The following is a 21978-nucleotide window of genomic DNA, read 5'->3' on the forward strand; positions in this document are numbered from 1 at the left end:
AGGAGATGAGAACAAAGCAGAACGAGCAGCAGTGGCAGCAGCTGAACTCTGACCTGAACAAAACCTTGACTTGGCTGGGAGAAACAGAGGAAGAGCTGGAGCAGCAGCGTAGACTGGAGCTTGACATAGACATCCAGACGATTGAGCTGCGTATCAAAACCCTGAAGGAGCTACAGAAGCGAAAGGGTCAAGTTAAGGAGGAGTGGAATAAGGAGAAGATGCAGGACACTGGAGAAAAGGACTGCCTCAATTGGGACCAGAACCAGTATGGACAGAACTTTGAGCAGCAGCACCAACGGATGCAAATAGACTGAAATGGAGGAGGGCAGGACCCCAGGGCACGCTTCAGGCCGCGGTTTACTCAGAACACCAGAACAGGGAAGTGATGAACACAAACACCCACACAAACACACACATCTACATGCACTGACTCAGAATGAAAAGAAACATACATATGAACCTATGCACTCGTTGATTGAGTGAGAGCTGACGCACACATACACAAATCGAAATGCTGATTCAATTCATTGAGAAGTGATACACACACAGACGCTGATGCAATGAAGAATGCTTTACTAACAAATGCTGCACACAAACATCCAAATACGGAGTCGGTTACAACAACAAGAAGCCATTGATTGTTTATGGGTTAAATGCATTTCATGCCACCCAGAGGGCATCTGTGTAGATTTAGGGGACAGGGTCTAAAGCAGTTGGGTTATGAAAACAATGTCTGTGCGTGATGTCTGTTTATGGCTTAAGGCCTCCACTGAATTGTTTACTGTGCTTCACACAGCCTAATAAGGAGCAGTGGTACAGAGCGAAAATGATGAGTGACTGGTGTGAGTTTTATTTCGGAGAGAATATGAAAAGGTTGTGTCGATTTAACTTAGTTGTTTAAGTTTCTGTCAAAGCAAAGCATTTGTGTGTAACCAGGGTCCACTATTGAATCAAGTCAATCCAACATGTTTTTGTCAGTGAAAAAAAGGAGTTACAGTACCTGTATGCCTACACAATATAGTGTGTGAAGTTTTGGTCGATTTTTGGGTTTTGTTTGACACTAGGTTGATTCTATCAGTGAGGTTTGGATTGTTTTCCTTCTCTAGGAGAGAGAAGGATGGTTTTATGCTTGGACATGTTTGCAATGGGCACCAGTATCTGTTATTATATGAGTATTTTATTGGTCACGTTTGTTTTTGCTTTTGTTACAGTGCACTGAAATAAGAACATCTGAGAGGTATGATCCACCGGTGGTTATATTTTGGTATTTTGTGAGTTCCTGATTTAACAAATCAGCTCTTTAATCCAGACCTGAGAGGTTGAACTTTAAAGCGCTATAAAATATTCTTACTGAAAACAGTCGCAAAGTATTTTTCTCCATGATTATAATGGGCTTGGGAGAAATTCACTTATATGGGACACTGATCACATGAGAAGTCCGGAGCCTAAAAGGATTGCAGCGAGTCAGTCCAGTCCAAAAACAAGGAGCTGTTTCCTTTAAAAGGATGACGTCATCTTGCTGGTGAGGGAGCCTCGAGTAGGTTGCGCGTGAGACTCGATTATCAGCAATAACTGGTATGAATGTGAGTGGATGTATGCATGTGACTGGACTGTGACGGACTGATGACTAAAAGTTTTAACTGACTTGATACTGAGACAAAAACGGTGCCGACTTTAGGATTAGTAGATGTTCACAAACAATTCACCCAGCCTGTAAAAGAAGGGTGGATGTTTTGTCTTGTTTTGTTTTGTTTGTAAGAACAGAAGGATGGCAGAGACTAAAGGGGGAGGCTGTAGCGTCACAGAAGCGTGAGCTGCAGACTGAACCCTTTGGTTGCTTATTTTGAGTTACTGATGTTTACATTAGGAAAATTGTGTTTTAGTAGCTGTATTTCGATTAATGTATCATTATAAAATGGTTGGGAATGCTAAATGCTAAAGTGAAGAAAAGGTTCGTTTTCACTCACGACTGAACATGTTATTGTTAACCATAGCAGGCCACTGTAAAAAGTCAATTAACGGTTATAAAAAAAACATTTTAAAAAATGAATGAATGAATGAATGAATAACAGGGGAATGATAGACTGGTCACACTCAAAACGAATATATGTAATGATAAACACTGGTCCTCGCCTTTTGGGTGCCTTCTTGAAATAGTCAATAATTTAAAAGTAAGATAGAACCGACAGGGGCATGTGCTGAGGGGTGGTGCTGCACAAGAACAAGAGTAAGGTAAAGTAAAATATTGTGTTTAGCTTTGAGAAGTTCAAATTAAAATGTACCATTACACTCAGAGGATCAATAGGAAGTTCGATATATGCTAATTTTGAATGAAGTACATGATTGGTGACTGTTCTGTCCTGAGCTTTTGTTTTTACAGCACCCACTTGGCCACACCAACAGTTTCTCGCCACCGAAAGGGGGTACTTGCAAAGAATGGGGAGGAATATCATCAAAACTGGGAAAGGTAAGCCCCAAAGGGGGTGATAACGCCATAACTTTCACTTATGGTCAAATTCTCAAAAGTTGACCCCAAACTTGAAAATTCTTCAAACATTTAGAGACAGTGTGGAGGCTTAGATAAACATAATGTCACAAACCATATAAGGATGGAGCACTTGAATTGATAAGATGGTGAATTGATACGCAGTAAAATGTTGATCATGTTGATTATGTTTATTCCAGGGTGAAGAGCAAGATTATTATTATTAAAGAAAACAAATGAAATAACGAAAACTAGAAGTGGAAAAACGTTTGCGTTAACGGAAATAAAATCAAAAAAACAAAAAACAGGAAAACTAACTAAAACTGTAATGAGTGTTCACAAAACTAACTAAAATTAACTGAATTTATAGCAAAATGTGTTTAGTCTCATTGATGTGTGCGTGCCCTACAATAGCCAAGTCAAAGCAGTACGTTAGTTGAGTCGTCTGTGTTGCTGCTCCGTCCCCGTGCAGAATCATATCAGGAAAAGTCGTGAGAAAGCGCCAGAGTCCAATTTGGGATCACTTTGAATATGACTGTTTTTTAGACATAGCAAGTGTCTGGTGGTGGAGAGAGACACAATGTCCTCCTGAGGCTCAGGGAAAGAGAACAAAAAAGAAAAAGTATTTTCATTTTTTCTTTTTCTTTTTTCTTTAAGATAAATCAAGTGTTATTAAAACTTATTTATATAACAATATCATAAAAATGTAGATCAGGGACCAACTTAGAAGTCACTGACACTTCACTAGCTGTAAGCCATTGGTTCAGGAACAAGTGATTGCACTGGACTTTCTATTTCACAAAAGTTAATTCATTTATGATATCTGAGGAAGTACTGTGATTTTATTTGGAGGCACAAAGGAACATTTGGCACTTCCCACATGCCACATATGTTTTACTGTTGCACCCAACCATTATATAACTGAAATGCCTTGGACTGTTAACAATTTCAGCCAAGTTGAGTGAACCATGTTGGTTACACTCTCATCTGATTGGGGTCTCCTCTTTTTGATTTTTGGAGAGAACTCTTCATTACTGTTATTATTCAGCTCTTGTTCATATATTTGTCCCAGGTTTCTCAGCCAAGAGGAGCTTGAACTCGAGAGACTGTGAGTTCTTTTCGCACATTGAGATCATTGATAACCTTCAGCAACGACGTGATCTTGTAGAAAAAACAATCAGGTGTCATGGATTCAGCTAAAACTGCGACTCTTGTTTTTTTACTTACTGGAGAACATTTCTGCATTTTACCCACATTTTATTTTTAGCTCAAAATCAAAATTCCAGATTCTCCTACAGGTTGGTTTTGGACCAGATAGAACGACAGTTTTCAGGTGGCCCTGTGTCTTTCTCTATTACATCTGCCACTGCATCTAGATAATCTTTGTGTGGTTCTTCTTGGGTTCTCACCCTCTCCTATCTGGGTCACATGACTCTCATCTTCTGAAAAATCTATGTTTGAATCTCGCTCAATTATTCTGTTAAGAATTCTCCCTGCCTTTGTCAAAGAGTTGCCTACTAGGAAAAAGTGAAATGAATATAACTACCAGGTCCCAATGTACACTAGAGCACACATTAATAAATTAGTCATGTTTTCTGTGAAACTAAATAAGCCTAATTCTTAAAAACCCCTCAAATTATTTACTAGATGTTTATTTTTGGAAATAAATCAACATCTGAGTTTAAATAAAAATAAAACATTTGGCAAGGCCACACCCCCACACATGTGAGTGGCAAGTAGACTATGATACCTGCAAGCAAAAACTAAATGTGTACTACAGTGCGCAAAAATGAAGTATTGGGTCATCAGGGGGTCATGAGGGACATTTATGACAAGAAAAATCCCACAAACCTTAAAGTGCACTTGAAAAGCTCATGCAAGAAGGCTAACCTAGCTTACCTAGAAGAGCTCATCAGGGGGAGCACTCTCTCCCTCCTTGAAGAGCTCACCCACTCAAACCGCATCCCCAGAAAACAGCTAACCCCAGATAAGGCAGCGGGATGCATCGAGAGACAACCGGACGGGGACATATACATAATTGTGTGAGTCAATCGCCTTAAAAAAACTTTATCAATTAACTTGAACCAAAATTAGGAGCACCCGGTGCGGCAAGAGTTAATAGTTATTAGTCTCAACACCCAAGGATAAGCAGAAGAGCATGACTGATATGATGGAACTGAGATTTTGTTACACTTAATTTTTGCAAAACACGTCCATCTCCCACGAGTGTGATCATTAAAATCATTGTTTGACTCAACCCGGCCGGACCAGTGTTGTTATTGTGGTTTTTCCTCTTGTGTCCATCCCCAATTTTGAACTCGTAACAAAACGAAAACGGAAAATCTCCATTTTCAAAAATACCCGTGTACGTGTGGACGTAGCCTCAGTCTCTGACTGGAAGCGCTAAATCGTCATTCGGCTTTTGTCAGACTAAAGTAACTGTTAAAACTGTTTGAAAAGCTAAGCTATACAACAAGGAGAGATTGAGAATTTCCTTTTAGTTCTCAGTTTATTTGATATTGACAAAAGTTAGTCAGTTTTGTCTGTTCTTCTGTAAAACAAACTAAGATTTATTTTTAGGATTAATATTTTGTTTCTAAGTGGAATTGACAATTTAGTCTGTTTCGTTTGTTCTATTTTGAAACTTAAACGCTTTAGCGGCTGCCTTTTGTGTAGTTTGCAATATTTGCCTTTATTTATCTGAAAAAGTCTCATGTTCCTTAAGTGCATCTACCCTGTTGAACTTATTATGGGAAATAAATATTTAAATCAAAACAAGCTGCTGATTATTTCACATTTCACTTGTGAGCAACGGCACATTTAAGTCTTACAAATATAGTTATTTGGCTTATATCGTGATAGATCACTCTAATATTTAAATATTTAAATGTTTATTTGCTATTCATCTAGGGTTTGAGAGTAACGAACTTTCAATTCTCTGTATGTCTTGTACATGTGGCAGAATTGACAAATAAAGCTGACTTTGACTTTTGACTTTGATATCGTTATCGCCTGAAATGAAAAAAACATATCGTGATATGAAAAAATCTTATATCGCCCAGCTCTACTTTGATCTGAATCAGAATCCAGTGTTTGATGGAAATCTCCTCCTGCTGCACTTCAACACATTAAAGAGAGAGAGATGAAAGAAAAGCTGATGATGAGAGCAGAGAGAGGAAGGTGTACTTACCGTGCAGGAGGATCACAAACACCACAAACATCTTCATGTTCCTGTCAAACTCAGAGACTCTTTAAAAGCCCTTCAGGACATCAGCTCACAGCAGCTTCACTTTCCTCTGCTGATCATCTACTGACACTCTCACACTGCTTCACTGTCACAGCTCAGAGTTCAGCTTCACACTTTGTTAAAGCACATCTGTGGAATGAAGTCCGGCCGGCCACAGATCACTTCTGAGGAAAGAGGAGGACGTCGGCTTTCCTCCTAGTTTCACGCCCGAGCGCTCCGGGTGGAGGCGGCTGCTGCGGCCTCACCCAAAGCTCCGCCTCCAGTCCTGACCATGAAACATCCACTGTAGCTACAATGATGCAGATGTGACCCTCAGCAGCTGGATTTCCTCTCCATAGATGTGTTTCCATGCAGATCATGGACATAAAGCAGTTCCAGGATGAAGAGTGTGAAAGAACTTCTTCCACTACAGTATTCATTACAGCACTGTGGCACTCCACAAACCCTCACACTGTCTCAATCCCTGTTTCCAGTTTGACTGAGAGAAGGCCTGAAGCTCAGCCAATCACAGGACAGGAAGTGATCAGCTGACACAGTGATTTGAAGCTGTCAGGGTGAGGCTGCTTCATGCAGGTGTGAAACTATGAGGAAGCTGAACGCCTCCTCTTTCCTCAGCAGTGATCTGTGGCAGTCTGCCATCATGTTTGGCTGCTCACACTAAGGCTACGTCCAGAAATCAGAACAGAAAAGAAAAAGAAAGAAATTAGTGATGAAGTTTACAGAAGGAGAGGGAGAGAGAAAAAACACTGAGGATCTGCTCCAAACCTGCCTAAAAAACAAACAAACAAACAAAAACAATCACACACACACACACACACACACACACACACACACGACAAAACCAGACAACAGAGAAACTGCAGCCATGGTGCTGAAGTCACAGGGGGTCTCAGCGAGGAGCCTGCAGGATCCCATCAGCCGGATGCACCAGAGCAGAGCGCACACAGGCCCAGAGATCTGAGACCCAAAGACCTCCTCACCCCCAAACAGGGGCCTGACAGAGCCAGGGGGCCAGGCCCCACCAAGCAGACATTAGCCAGAACACACCCGAGCACCAAGAACCACCAAGAACCAGAGGATGGGGGCACCAGCCACCGACAGAGAGTGTTGGGGGGAAATAGTGTCTATTTTGATAGTTTATTAGAGATTTCCATCATGAATTCATTGTGGAAACTGAGCACAAGTTAAAGACCAAACACAACTAAATGTGTTTATCATCCAAATATAAAAGGGTGTTCTAATAATATGTGGCTTACACGCCTGTTAAAACCTGCCTGGTGACAGATGACACTGACAGTAATCTGCTGATGATTGAACTGCAGATTTAATGCAGGAATATTTCCTGTTTGAACTCTTCAGGGACCCGTGTATTTCCTGAGCAAACACTCTTCTCCTCATGCTGCTGCTGTGCTGGCAGCTTTAAGATGCAACAATAAATATTTCTATTGATTTGCACAGAAAGCTTTGAAAAAGCAACAGAACAATAAAAGCAGCAGCAGCTCTGACTGTGTTCATACCAACTTAAATATGTCAAAGTCAGGTTTCTGTTTAAAACACTGAATGTTTGAGTTACAAATACACAGATTTAACTACATTAACTTAACTGTGGTATAAAAACTGGATTCATTGACTGCTATGTAGCAAACATAGAGCTCAGTTTAACACACAGAGTAGAAAGGTCTGTATAAGAATGAAGCTGCTGATGCAGGGCTGAACACAGGATGAGGAATAAAGGACTTTTCTATGGTTTCCTTTAGCTGTTGCTAGCTTGCCATATTTATGCCTCACTATTAGCATCTTGTAAGACATGCGCTATTTAGCTAGGTTTGGCTGCATCAAATTCAGATTAAGCCTCACAAACATTTTCATGTAAACAAATCTTTTGTGGGACTTAATTAAAGACAATTAACAAACTCCTGGACTGCTGCAGTCTCTCTGACAGAAGACTTAGACCAGACTTGTGTATAAATATATTTTACAAACATCCTTCAAAGAGCCACTTTTTACTTTCTTATTTGAAGTACATTTCAGAGCCTCTACTTTTTACTTTTACTTGAGTAAAGAAGTTGAATCAGTACTTTTACCTTTACTGGAGTATTTTTAATAGTAGTATTTGTAGACTTATGTCTACAAAGTCTGTTTGTGGACTTAAGTACTGAATGTCTGTACTTTGCCAACTCTCCTCATGTCCTGATGTGTTTACCTGTCCAAGCTGCACAGGTGAGTCTGACTCTGAGCTCAGCAGGATTCAGCCTGAAGCCTCTGCAGTGAGACAGCACCCTGACCCTCACACTCAGCTTTTCATTCTGCTTCTTATTGCACTTAACCTCCTAAGACCTGAACTCTTCCACAGCATGCATTTTTAATTTCTCTTCGATATTTGGGAATATTAAGATAAGATAAGATAAGATAAGATAAGATAGAACTTTATTAATCCCTCGGGTGGGTTCCTCTGGGAAATTCGATTTCCAAAAAAGCACAGCACCGACAGAAGTTACAGAGTTATACACACACACATATATATAAATACAGAGACAATATAAATAAAATATACGAAGGGGATAAATAGAATAAATAGGAATTAAAAAAAATATATATATATTGGGGCCCGATGAATGTAAAAACAAAGAATTACCAGATTTTTTTTTACCTTATTTTTGTTTTTAAGAAAAATAGGAGCCACATATGAGGAAATTCGTTTAAAATTTTGATAGAACAGTAGCAGTATAATGTCCTCGTAAGTGGATATCAGGCCCTTGTAGAGCAAAATTGAGTATTTTGGTCTAAATAACCCAAAATGTGATGTCCACATATGTGGACGGCAGGTCCTAGGAGGTTAATGGTCTGTGTTTGATATGTGACTCACTTATATATTTCTCATTGTTTTAATCCACAGCTCAGACTGTTCTTTTAAATTAAACCAATCGTTTCCTCCTCTTGCTGTCAGTGTGGTTACTGAACATGAACTCTGATCTCTGAGTGAGAGCAGCACAGACTGAATACCAGGATAACAACCTGACATACTGTTTGGTTTTTACATGTATTATTATTAGGGCTGTCAGTGTTAACACGTTAACATGAATTAGCCCACGTTAACGCACTAGCCACTCAGCAAAGACCAAACAGACCCCTGGATGGGGCTCAGCCAGCAGACACAGGGGGGCTTCTGCAGAGAAGACAAACTTTGGACAAACTGCCCAAAATGCATTGACAGAGACATTTCAGGGATTTTGAGTCAGTCTGTGCTCCAGATGGATTAATTGTTAATTGCGTTAGTCATGATGATGGCATTAACGTGTTAATGTGGCTTAAATGCGTTAACGCTGAGTAACTCCTTATACGGATTGATCTGTGTTAACTTGTTAATGTGAATTTGCCCATTTTAATGTGTTAACACTGACAGCCCTGATTATTATTATATTCTTTTCTTTGCCTGTCCCGTCCAGCAGTGTAGCAGGACAGGACGAGAATGAGAATTATTGTCTGAAGGCCAAAAACATGCCCAACAGAATTATTTTTCCAAGTGCATCATTACTGCTTTTGCTATAATGGCAGTCATATTTTATTAGAAATTTATTAGGATTTTTTATTTTGAGTTATTACTATCAGAACAGAAAAGAGTGTCTGAAGAAAAGAAAAAGAAAGAAATTGGTGAAGAAGTTTACAGAAGGAGAGGGAAAGAAAAATAGAGATGGAGAAAAAACACTGAGGATCTGCTCCAAACCTGCGTAAAACACACACACAAACACACACACACAAAACAACAACAGAGAAACCGTGGCAACAACCAAGATATGTACAAGTACCAGTAAATGATAACATGAAATGTTACTGAGCAGCAGTGTTGGTCAAGTTACTTGAAAAAAGTAATCAGTAACTAATTACTGATTACTTCCCCAAAAAAGTAATCCCGTTACTTTACTGATTACATATTTTCAAAGGTAATTAATTACTTAGTTACTTAGTTACTTTTTAAAAACACGATTTACAACCTGAAGAGGTGATAAAGCGATAGATCTTTCAGCCCAATTCTACTTTTTCTACATAATCCATCATACAAAATGTAATCAAATGGAAAAGTCTCTTTTTAAAACTTGTTTTATTAGTTTTAATCTTTTAACTTTATGCATCAAGCAAAAATAAAATTATATGCAACATTCTCTGACTGGAGGAAATTTGTTTAACATTTAAACCTATTTTCTGCACATTCCAGCACATAAAATAAAATGTTTTTGTGTTTACACTCAGTCTTTCAAATAGATGCAAGTAAAACACAGCAGAAAATAAATAAAGTCAAAGACTCAGCGGTCCTTTTGCTCTATTTTCACCTGTAAAGCAGGAGTGGGGTAGGCAGAGGTTTACCCTGGTGCAGGTGTGCCGCAGCGGTCAGTGGAAGAATCCGCGAGTTTCTCGGTGCTTGCTCGGAAGTTTAGGGTTTTTTTTCGCTGTAAAAAGTTTTCCTCCCGCGCACAACGGACGCTAATGTTTTTGTCACTTTTTATGGAATCAAACTCAAAGTAAGGTCAGTGCTTCCACGCTTTAAACGCTGCACGCTCATACTCTCTCCCACAATCGATATGTGATCCATTGTTGATCTGCACACAGCTGTTGTCACTAACGTCGCACTCGCTTACGTCACTGTCGTGAGACATTCTCGCAAAAAAAAAAAAATCACGGTTTTAGTAACGCAGTAACGCAGCGTTCCTACGGGAAAGTAACGGTAATCTAATTACCGTTTTTGCAATACTAATCCCTTACTTTACTCATTACTTGAAAAAAAGTAATCGGATTACAGTAATGCGTTACTTGTAACGCATTACTGCCCATCTCTGCTGAGCAGCACACAGGACTACATGATATGTCTAGAGGCAGCAGCCAACCAAGATAGTGAGTGTCTGTGAGTACGTGTGTGTGCACCTTTGTGTGTGTGTGCGCTTGTGTTCACAAGGTTTCACCATGTAAATGTCTAATAGTGGGTATGTGGAGCCATAGCCCCCCCCCCAGGAGATGAAGCAGGCATGGAGGAGATGCAGGCCCGAGACATCTAGATACCCCCAGAGTACGAGAGTCCAAAGAGGCTCACCGCAGGGGGAATCGCACTACCTACTCAGAAAAGATCAAAGCAGACCCCTGGATGGGGTCAGCCAGCAGACACAGTGCAGAAGCCCCAGGGGCCCCGGCAACGAGCCAGCAGGCCACACATAGCAGATGCTGGGAGTGACTCAGTACACACCCGAGCACCCAGCCCTGGACAGGTGGACTAAGGGTCCGCCAGTGAGACATGAAGTTAAATACCCAGGATCCTGATCTCCATGGATGGAAAACAGAGAAATTTGATCAAGTGAAGATCTTTCAGACTCATTGATCCAGCTCATTCTTTGGATATAATCAGAACTATTAATCAGCATCATTTTGTATTTCTTTTGGAAAATCAGACAAACACAAAAACATTATTATATTTTGAAAAATACTGACAGCCACCAGTGCTCCCCTCAGCCTCCCAGTAGATGCACCTGTGGTATAAACGTCTAAATCCAGCATCACTTTGTTCTTGTGTATTGTTCACAGATACTCATGAGAGTAAAGAGTAACTTGATTATTTAGAATTCCCTAATGCACCAAAGGCTATATAGATCATATATATAGATCATATATATAGATCACATATATAGATCATATATATAGATCACATATATAGATCACATATATAGATCATATATATAGATCATATATATAGATCACATATATAGATCACATATATAGATCATATATATAGATCACATATATAGATCATATATATAGATCATATATATAGATCACATATATAGATCATATATATAGATCATATATATAGATCATATATATAGATCACATATATAGATCATATATATAGATCATATATATAGATCATATATATAGATCACATATATAGATCATATATATAGATCACATATATAGATCATATATATAGATCATATATATAGATCATATATATAGATCACATATATAGATCATATATATAGATCATATATATAGATCATATATATAGATCACATATATAGATCACATATATAGATCACATATATAGATCATATATATAGATCATATATATAGATCACATATATAGATCACATATATAGATCATATATATAGATCATATATATAGATCATATATATAGATCACATATATAGATCACATATATAGATCACATATATAGATCACATATATAGATCATATATATAGATCACATATATAGATCATATATATAGATCACATATATAGATCATATATATAGATCACATATATAGATCATATATATAGATCATATATATAGATCACATATATAGATCACATATATAGATCACATATATAGATCACATATATAGATCATATATATAGATCACATATATAGATCATATATATAGATCACATATATAGATCATATATATAGATCATATATATAGATCACATATATAGATCACATATATAGATCACATATATAGATCATATATATAGATCACATATATAGATCATATATATAGATCATATATATAGATCATATATATAGATCACATATATAGATCATATATATAGATCATATATATAGATCATATATATAGATCACATATATAGATCATATATATAGATCATATATATAGATCACATATATAGATCATATATATAGATCACATATATAGATCATATATATAGATCATATATATAGATCATATATATAGATCACATATATAGATCATATATATAGATCATATATATAGATCACATATATAGATCACATATATAGATCATATATATAGATCACATATATAGATCATATATATAGATCACATATATAGATCACATATATAGATCACATATATAGATCATATATATAGTGATCTGTGTGTAAATAATTGTTGAGAATACATTTTTAAAACTCAAATGAAGCTGGGACTCAAACAGCAGAACATTTTTAGATCACATATATAGATCATATATATAGATCATATATATAGATCATATATATAGATCACATATATAGATCATATATATAGATCATATATATAGATCACATATATAGATCACATATATAGATCATATATATAGATCATATATATAGATCACATATATAGATCACATATATAGATCATATATATAGATCATATATATAGATCACATATATAGATCACATATATAGATCATATATATAGATCATATATATAGATCACATATATAGATCACATATATAGATCACATATATAGATCACATATATAGATCATATATATAGATCACATATATAGATCATATATATAGATCACATATATAGATCACATATATAGATCACATATATAGATCATATATATAGATCATATATATAGATCACATATATAGATCACATATATAGATCACATATATAGATCATATATATAGATCATATATATAGATCACATATATAGATCATATATATAGATCACATATATAGATCATATATATAGATCACATATATAGATCACATATATAGATCACATATATAGATCATATATATAGATCACATATATAGATCATATATATAGATCACATATATAGATCACATATATAGATCACATATATAGATCACATATATAGATCATATATATAGTGATCTGTGTGTAAATAATTGTTGAGAATACATTTTTAAAACTCAAATGAAGCTGGGACTCAAACAGCAGAACATTTTTAGATCACATATATAGATCATATATATAGATCATATATATAGATCATATATATAGATCACATATATAGATCATATATATAGATCATATATATAGATCACATATATAGATCACATATATAGATCATATATATAGATCATATATATAGATCACATATATAGATCACATATATAGATCATATATATAGATCACATATATAGATCACATATATAGATCACATATATAGATCACATATATAGATCACATATATAGATCACATATATAGATCATATATATAGTGATCTGTGTGTAAATAATTGTTGAGAATACATTTTTAAAACTCAAATGAAGCTGGGACTCAAACAGCAGAACATTTTTATACCACATTTGTCTTTTTTAGTTCCTTGGATATAATGGTAACTTTAAAAATTACATTTATTAATATTATTATTATCATCATCATCATCATCATCATCATAACAACTGAAAAAGCTTCTCGGATGAGAGGTGAAACGTCTTCAAGTAAACTTAAAGACGTCCAGAGTTTTTCTTTCCAAGCTCCTTAGACTACGATGACTGAGAACCTTCACAGACATTCCTGATTATTATTATTTGCTTTCGTTTATGTATTTATGCCTTTAAATGTTTTTATTCAATTGTTCACCTGGTTTACTAAGTTGTATTTGACATTTCTGTTCAGCCTGGAGCTTAGAGACAGATTTACATTTCCAAATATCACCGTGTTTATTTCCGGTTTGTTGTCACCGTTGATCAGGTGCACCTGTGCTGTGTTTAGTGCGGAGAAACGGAGCTCAGAGGGCTGAATGAGCTCGGCTCAGACCGGAAACAGCGCAGACACGAGGCTACGTTAGCATGGTTAGCTAGCTCTGCCAAGTGTCCAATCTGTGGCTACAAAGTCCACAGTCTGTTAGTCTTAGGGTTGCCAACTCCCTGAAAAATAAATAAGGGACACCTCGTGGCCAGGGCCGGGCAACCTAGTTGTCTTCACCCTTCCCAGTGTGGTAGCTCTTTTTTGTGTGTGTGAAATTATTTTTTAACCATTTGACTTGAATTTGATTTAAGCAGATGCATATTCTTTGTGATATGAACTCATGTGAAACAAATGATCATTTAGCCATTTATTTTTAGCTCACAATGACAACATTAACACAGTAAAACAGGCCTCTTTCTTAAACAGAAGCCTGTCATGCTTAACTTTTGAGAATATAAGTAAATCTTTCTTTAAAAGAACTCTGTCCTGCTTAACTTAAAATTATATAAATTAATAGAAAGCAATAGAACGAAAAATATTCTTGTAACAGCGCACATATAGTGCATTTAGTACAGTTGGCTTCAGTTGAGGTATTATTTCAGCTTTTCTAAAGCTAATCAGCTGCTCCTGTTTGTAAACCCGCTTGTTCCCATGATTACGCATCATAACTCATCATCATTATTCATCTATGTATTACTTTTATGTATTAGTCATGTATTTGTTGTAATCATCTATCCTTGCAGTTGTTTATTACACAAAATAAATTATATTATCACACTTCTGGCCACATAGCGCTGATATTCACTGCACATGCCCATATTAACCTTAACCAGAGGGTTTAAAAAACAAACCAGTGTTTACATACCATATCTGCTTCTGCCGTGGCCTGGTGGACAAGAAATTGGTTAAGGGTTCCCCGAGCTTTCACGCCCCTCATGTTCTTCATGTGCCCACCACTAGAAGCATGCCTATGGAAAAAGTGCGCCGGCACACAGTGCAGTGCGCTTTATAGGTGCTATGGTGACCTTTTCCAGCCAGGTGTTTCCCTTTTCCCAGTCCTTCCTGTACTTTTGCAGCCTATTTTTCATTCTCTGAGGGGAACAAACATTGCTGCTCTAATGCTGGGCTCACACTGTGCGATTTTTGGCATATTTTGAGACGATTTTTGAGTCGTGCGACCGATTTGGTGATCGGCCCGATTTTGGTCTTCATCGTGCATCGTTTAGTATACGTGGGGTAACGAGAAGCGATTAACACCTCGAGCAGCTCCCGATCATCAATCGCTCGTGAGCCGCTCACACTGCTCACGCGCAAACACGTAAACGTCGGTGAAAAAGATGGAGCAGCACAGCTGTGCAGCGTGTGATCTGGACACAAGCGATGGAGGCACAACTTGTAGAACTTTGGAAAGCTCATCCGAGCCTTTTCGATGTGGCATCACAAAATTATCACGACCACAACAACCATGAAAATAGTTGGATTTACTCTGCTGCTCAATCACAGCTGCCTGATCAATGTTTTTCATTAGCAATTTAGCAAAGTTGATGGTGGTGGTGTGTGTGTCTGTGTGAGTGAAAGACAGAGAGAGAGAGAGAGCGACAGATTTTCTGTTATAACCTTCATTTTATGGACGCACAGTGTGAGCACTCGGGTCGCATCAGAGCCAGAGGCGGAGCCAGACATTTGAAACACCCGGGGCTTAGCCCAAAAGGATAGTATGCATGTGGGATTTTTTTTCCCTTGGGGGGGGGGGGGGGGGGGGGTAGAAATGACTGAAAGATTAATTGGCTCTGTTTTGAGTTTTGTTCAAAAAAGAATGACTTCATATAGGGAAAAATATATATCACTTGTGCAGAACACCTTAAACTAGTTTTTTAATTAAGCAGCAAGGCAGAACAAAATCAGGGCTGTATCAAGACACGAGGACTAAACCCCAATTCAACCAGACCAAGAACTGATCCAGAATTAAAACAGGACTACAACAGTTCAAAATCAGCACTACTTGGGACTTAACCAAGACAGAACCAGAATCAGAACTAGATGATAGTAGCACTAAAAATCATCATAGACCTGCACTACATTTATTTTTTAATTTTACCAAAGTACAATATTTAGATTGAGAAAGGTTTATATAATTATTTAGCCTTGTTGTGCAAACAAGCCTTCATAACTTAATAAATATAGAATTTGAAAAATAACAAACCTAAAAAGAAACACTAGGTATGAGATACATGAGTACCTATGATACGGTGATACTTTTGGTAAACAACCATTTGACTAACATGTGTGTCTCACCTGCTCTTGTTCATCTCTGTTCTGTCCTCATTCTCCATCTCCCTCTCTGTTCCTCTCTCCCTCTTTGTGCTGACAATCATCAAATATACAGATATTTACAAACTCTTAGATAAAAACACAAACACTTTTTAATTGTAACATCAAATCAGACTAAATGTTTATTTTTTTAGATTGATAAATATAAAAAACATATTTGTTAACTTTAAGAGTAAAGAGAGAAATCGTCTGTATTTCTTAATTGCAAATGGCACCAAATTGTATTCAAAATTGAGCCACACTTATGGAGCTCCACAGTTCTTTTCCTGGTGTTTTGGTTGACATCTCTTGATTTTCCCATGTCACAGAAACAGGCTCTGTGTTTTGCCTTATATGCATCCACAGCTGTGCCACCTGTTTACTCACATGGACTCTACTAACCTATCAGAAGCTTCTTCAGCTCAGAATGGAATCGTCTGGAGTTTTCTTATTAATTATCAATAAACTTAGTGTACATGTACTCCTAAATTTGATGAAAGTGATAAAAAACAGAAAGCTCTGTCTCTCTTTATTGTGACATTTAACTAATTCAAAAGATATTTCAATATTTATCTAAAACAAAAGTTTACTCTAAATTGATGTTGTGCAGTAAAAATGTTTTATGTTTTCTCCCTAAAGTGTAAATATCTGGTTACAAATGTGAATATCCTGCTGTGTACTGAAATTCCTCTTGTTTTGCATACAAATATACTGAACAACATACAAAGCATAATATATAAAATAACATTTACCTGAGTTTTTCTTTGAAAGAAGCCTCTAATGTCCATTCTTATATTTCAGTACATAACTGAAACCGATTTAGTCGGGGAGGGTAAGAACTGAAAATATGAAATAAACACACGTAAGCTAAGAATCTCTAAAAAAAAATAGCATTTGTTCGGCTTTTCATTTCGCCATTTGTTGATTCACTTGAAGAGCAAGTAACGTAATATTGGTCAAGTGATCAGTTTGATATCAATCTTTCGTGATGCACCGTCATATTTACATTATTTGTACGGTACGAATGATTTGCTTTGGTACCTGCTCAAACTTAAGCTCTCCTTAGTATGGCTGGCTCCGTCTCTCCAACAGCGCACTGACGGGCAGCAGCTGCCCCGCCCCCTCGCTCAGTCGCTTAGTGCCTGAGCTTGGATCATACCAATATCAGGGGGGGATTCACGCACAGTCGTAAATTCCCACAGTGTGCACTATGTGCTTCGAATATTGTGTGTACTTTTTGTTTTATACAGTTGTCAGCCAGGCATCTAACTATGAAAAAATTGCACTCCAAAATACCCCGGGCTTCTGACAAAACAACCCGGGCTTAAGCCCAGTAAGCCACCCCCACGCTCCGCCCCTGATCAGAGCATCGGGTGGTATAGTGTGAGACCTGCATCGTGACCTACCAACTTCTAACCCCTGCGAGTCAATCGTGCAGTTTGAGCAGGAGCTGAATAACGTGACTGAAAAAATCGCACAGTGTCTGCCCAGCTTTAGGTGTACTGTCGTCCGAGACTTGCACCGCAGTGTCGGCGTTTGTTTCCCTGTTGGCCATGCTTGTTGTTGTGGTCATCGGTTGTCTTCCGGTATTTTCTCCGCAAGCGACCTTTCCTCGACCAATGAGATGAGCGGTAATCTGAATTGTCATACTCGAATTGTCATAAGTGTGCTGTCAGCTCATTGGTCACAAAGCAGGAGAGGGGCTGGGAATTATGCTTTCAAACAAAGCGTTAATTCCATTAACATTTATAGACTACTTTTGATTCTCACTGTATTACGGGACAAAGTGCGTCCCTTATTAGCTCAATACGGGACGTGTACTTTTGTTTCGAAATACGGGACGATTCCGTATTTTAAGGGACGGTTGGCAACCCTAGTTAGTCTGGTCTGTTTCTAACCTTCTCTCATACTTTTACTATTAAAGCCTCGTCATTAAATCTGTATTTCCAACACTGTGTGAATTTCCATGACGTCAGAGGCGCGAGCTGCGCCTGAGTGTAGCACTTCCGCTCACAGAGGACTGTCTGCGGAGCTGCTGCAGGTTAAACAGAGACTTTCTTACCGTTCATGAGGAGCAGGAACACCACCAGCGTCTTCATCCTCCTTTAAAAACAAACCGACACAAAGTCCCGTTAAATCCTCTGCTGACCCAACGAACCCACAGCTGGACACACCTGCAGCTCCAAACACGCCCACGCACAAAGGTTACTTTCTGTTTAACAGGAAGTCTCCGTGTGTCGCAGATATCAGATAATAAAATGTGAAGTAGATTTGAAATAAAACGTATAAATGCGCCACATGAACACAAACAGCTGGATCACTGTGGTCTGACAGGCCTGTTAAAGAAAGTCTGAGGCTCAGTGATGTTTGTGGGAATAGTTCATGGAGCTGTGATCACCTTCATGCAGGAAGTGAACTTTGTTATGGTGAAATTATAAAAGTGTTTATATTTAAAATATGTTTTATAAAAATAAAACATTATTATATTATGATTTAAAGCTTCAGCCTTTAAAGTGGTGAGAGAGTTAAACTGAACACATCCTGTTAAAATCTGATTCATGAGGCAGTAATAAGATCTGCAACAGATTAATAACATAATCTGAGTTATGGAAGAGCCTCAATAAATTAAGAGTAATATCATCAGTTTTCATTAACTTTCACTTTAAGTCATAACTTTTATTAATTTGGGATCTGACATAACCTGATATAAATGCTCATGTACTGATGAGAAAAGAAGGAAAATGTGACTTTTTAATTGTCTATGTTGAATCCATCAAAATTTACTCTGATAAACATTTAAGTAGTAACAATGGGAGATGTTGACATCAGTGGGAATCTGTTTTGTGAGTTTTGTTTATTTTACTTTTATTTTTTAATCAGTAAAAAAAACATAATAAAAACTATGAAATTGTAGTCATGCTTTTATGAGTGTGATGTGATTACTGGTAGATCCTGTGTTTGTGTACCAGAGCCTATGAGCAGCCATTGAACCAGCAGCACACATGCTTCATTCCAGCTTAAATGCGAAGTCAGATTTCCAGCTGGGAAAACCAGAGAAGCTCCACCAGCCTGGACTTCAAGATGGTGACAGCGTAGTAAAACCTTAAAGAAGGACCTTTGTTGGTTCTTGGAAGATGTTTCTGCTCTCATGTGATACCTGGAGAGTCTCAGGTGTGTGACTCCTAGAGGGGCTGTCACTTTGGAGGTGGTGCTGAGGGTTATTGACAGACTACTGGTCATGTGACTCATCACATAACCAACATGTGAAACATGGCGTGGGTCATTACTATCACAGGTGTGACTTGCCTCACCCTATCATGTGACCTGCTGAGGTCACCTGATTGTGAGTGGGTGTTGAGGCGTCTGGGAAGGATCTCAGACTGCATTGTAGGTGGCAGACAGTTGGTGTCATAAGCCCCGCCTCTGTTCAAAGATGGCCGTTCACAGTGAACATAGATGCTTCTTTCACTCCTCTGTCAAACCATCTGTCTTCTCTGTCCAAAATGTGAACATTGGCATGCTTGAAAGAGTGACCTTTGACCTTTAGATGCGGATGGACAGCCGAGTCTTGTCCTGTGGAGGTGGCTCTTCTATGCTGTGGGTTTATGAAGTGGCTGTTTGGTCTCTCCAATGTACACTGTGAAAAAATTCCACAGAAAAACTGAAAATGTCCTGGTAATTTTCTGCTGGTACATTTTCGTTTTTTTTAAGTTGACGGACTTTTCTGTAAATGATAAAACAGAACATTCTCACCTTCACAGGATATTTTCTGTATCATTAACTTATATTTTCCGTTAATAGAAAAATTGAAAGTTCTGTTTATATTACTATTTCTAAGCACTTCTTTTCACTGTCATTAAATATACTTCTTTATATCTTTAAACGTACATTTCTATGCAATTACAACCTAATACACCATTTGATACATTTAATACACCATTAAAACTTTTTAAATTAATCTGTGCTTAGTACACAACAACATTGGTACAATTAATGTTAAATATTCTTTTATTGGTAAATGGCCTGCATTTGATAGCGCTTTAGTTAGTCCCTATGGACCCCAAAGCACTTTACACTACATCCAGTCATCCACCCATTCACACATAGGTGATGGCAGCTACGTTGTAGCCACAGCTGCCCTGGGGCGCACTGACAGAGGCGAGGCTGCCGGACACTGGCACCACTCTCTGACCACCACCAGTAGGCAAACATGGGGTCATTATCTTGCCCAAGCATATTTGGCAGGTAGACTGGAGGAGCCTGGGATTGAACCGCCGACCTTCCGGTGAGTAGGTGACCCGCTCTACCAAACACCTGACAAACAAAAAATGTAATATTTAACGATATTGTCACGGCTGCTGTTGTGAGGAAGGACCCAAAAAGCAGGCACTTGCTGTGATGCACGGGAGCTTTATTGTGGACAGTGGAAATAACAAAAGCGAGGATAGAACTAAACATAAACATAAACTGGGGAAACTAATAACAAACCAAACACGAAATCATAACTCACGGAATAACGCACAGGGAAAAACATATGCAGGTGACACAGGGGATGATGAGCGGAGAATGGAGAGCTGGAATGAAAGACGCAGAGAGACGTGGAGAACGCTGATTTGCACTGAGTTACACAGACGACGCGACGAGGAACACAGGCAGACACACACTATAAATACACACAAGGTAATGAGGGAATGACACACAGGAGGGGAGCACGGTTGAACCTAATTCACAAGACGAGACACGGACCTACAAAGTAAAACAGGAAACACACAGACTGTTTTACAACACAAGCTCGGGGACACGAACAGAACACAGAGAGGAAGAACAAAGGTAGGAATAATAACACACCGAACACAAGATGATACCAAACATGAAACACAAAACGCTGGGTCAAAATGAGCCAGGACCATGACAGATATGTTCACATTTAATAATATCCAGATCACCTCTAAGTTAGAATCACAGCCTTGTGGTTGTTTTGCCTCAGCCAAACAGCTAAGGTGTGGTTTACATCCATGTCTGTCCACTTATGATACAGTATAGAGATTGAAAATGTGACGTCATTCTGGAGTAAAACTGCAAAGGATTGTGGGTACGCGTGGCAAGCGGTACTAGCGCACCCAGGCTTTCACATGAAAACAGTCACACAGCGATAAAAAGAAACACAAAAAATGGCAAGAAGCTGTTGTATTCTTAACTGCAACAGCCGGTCGCATGACAGCCACGGGAAGCCGACGGGTAAAGAGATCGGTTGTTATCGGATTACATCGTGGAAGAGAAATTGTTCAAGCCGTGTTTCTGAAGTAACAAAGAGGCGATGGATGGCCTGGATTGCAGCCATTCAAAGACCAAATATAACGTTTCAGAACACTGCAGCTCACAGGTTAGTCTGCTCCAAGCATTTACACACAGGTCAGTGTTCTGTTGTAGTTATTACGTAATTTATCATAACATGATTGTTGATAGGTTAC

General features: G+C 38.0%; 1 protein-coding gene across 1 annotated transcript in view; it reads right to left on the reverse strand.

The window, feature by feature from the left end:
• Positions 1-18741, reverse strand: part of LOC106674966 (uncharacterized) — a gene marked incomplete at its 3' end in the record, with an annotated part of 56582 nt that extends 37841 nt beyond the window's left edge. Inside the window, exon 1 of the mRNA XM_076882094.1 lies at positions 18570-18741. Within this exon, the coding sequence (XP_076738209.1) occupies positions 18570-18606 (37 nt within the window). The remainder of the gene's footprint in view (positions 1-18569) is intronic.
• Positions 18742-21978: the final 3237 nt, after the last annotated feature.

Source organism: Maylandia zebra, linkage group LG3 (genome assembly GCF_041146795.1).
Source record: "Maylandia zebra isolate NMK-2024a linkage group LG3, Mzebra_GT3a, whole genome shotgun sequence".
NCBI lineage: Eukaryota > Metazoa > Chordata > Actinopteri > Cichliformes > Cichlidae > Maylandia > Maylandia zebra.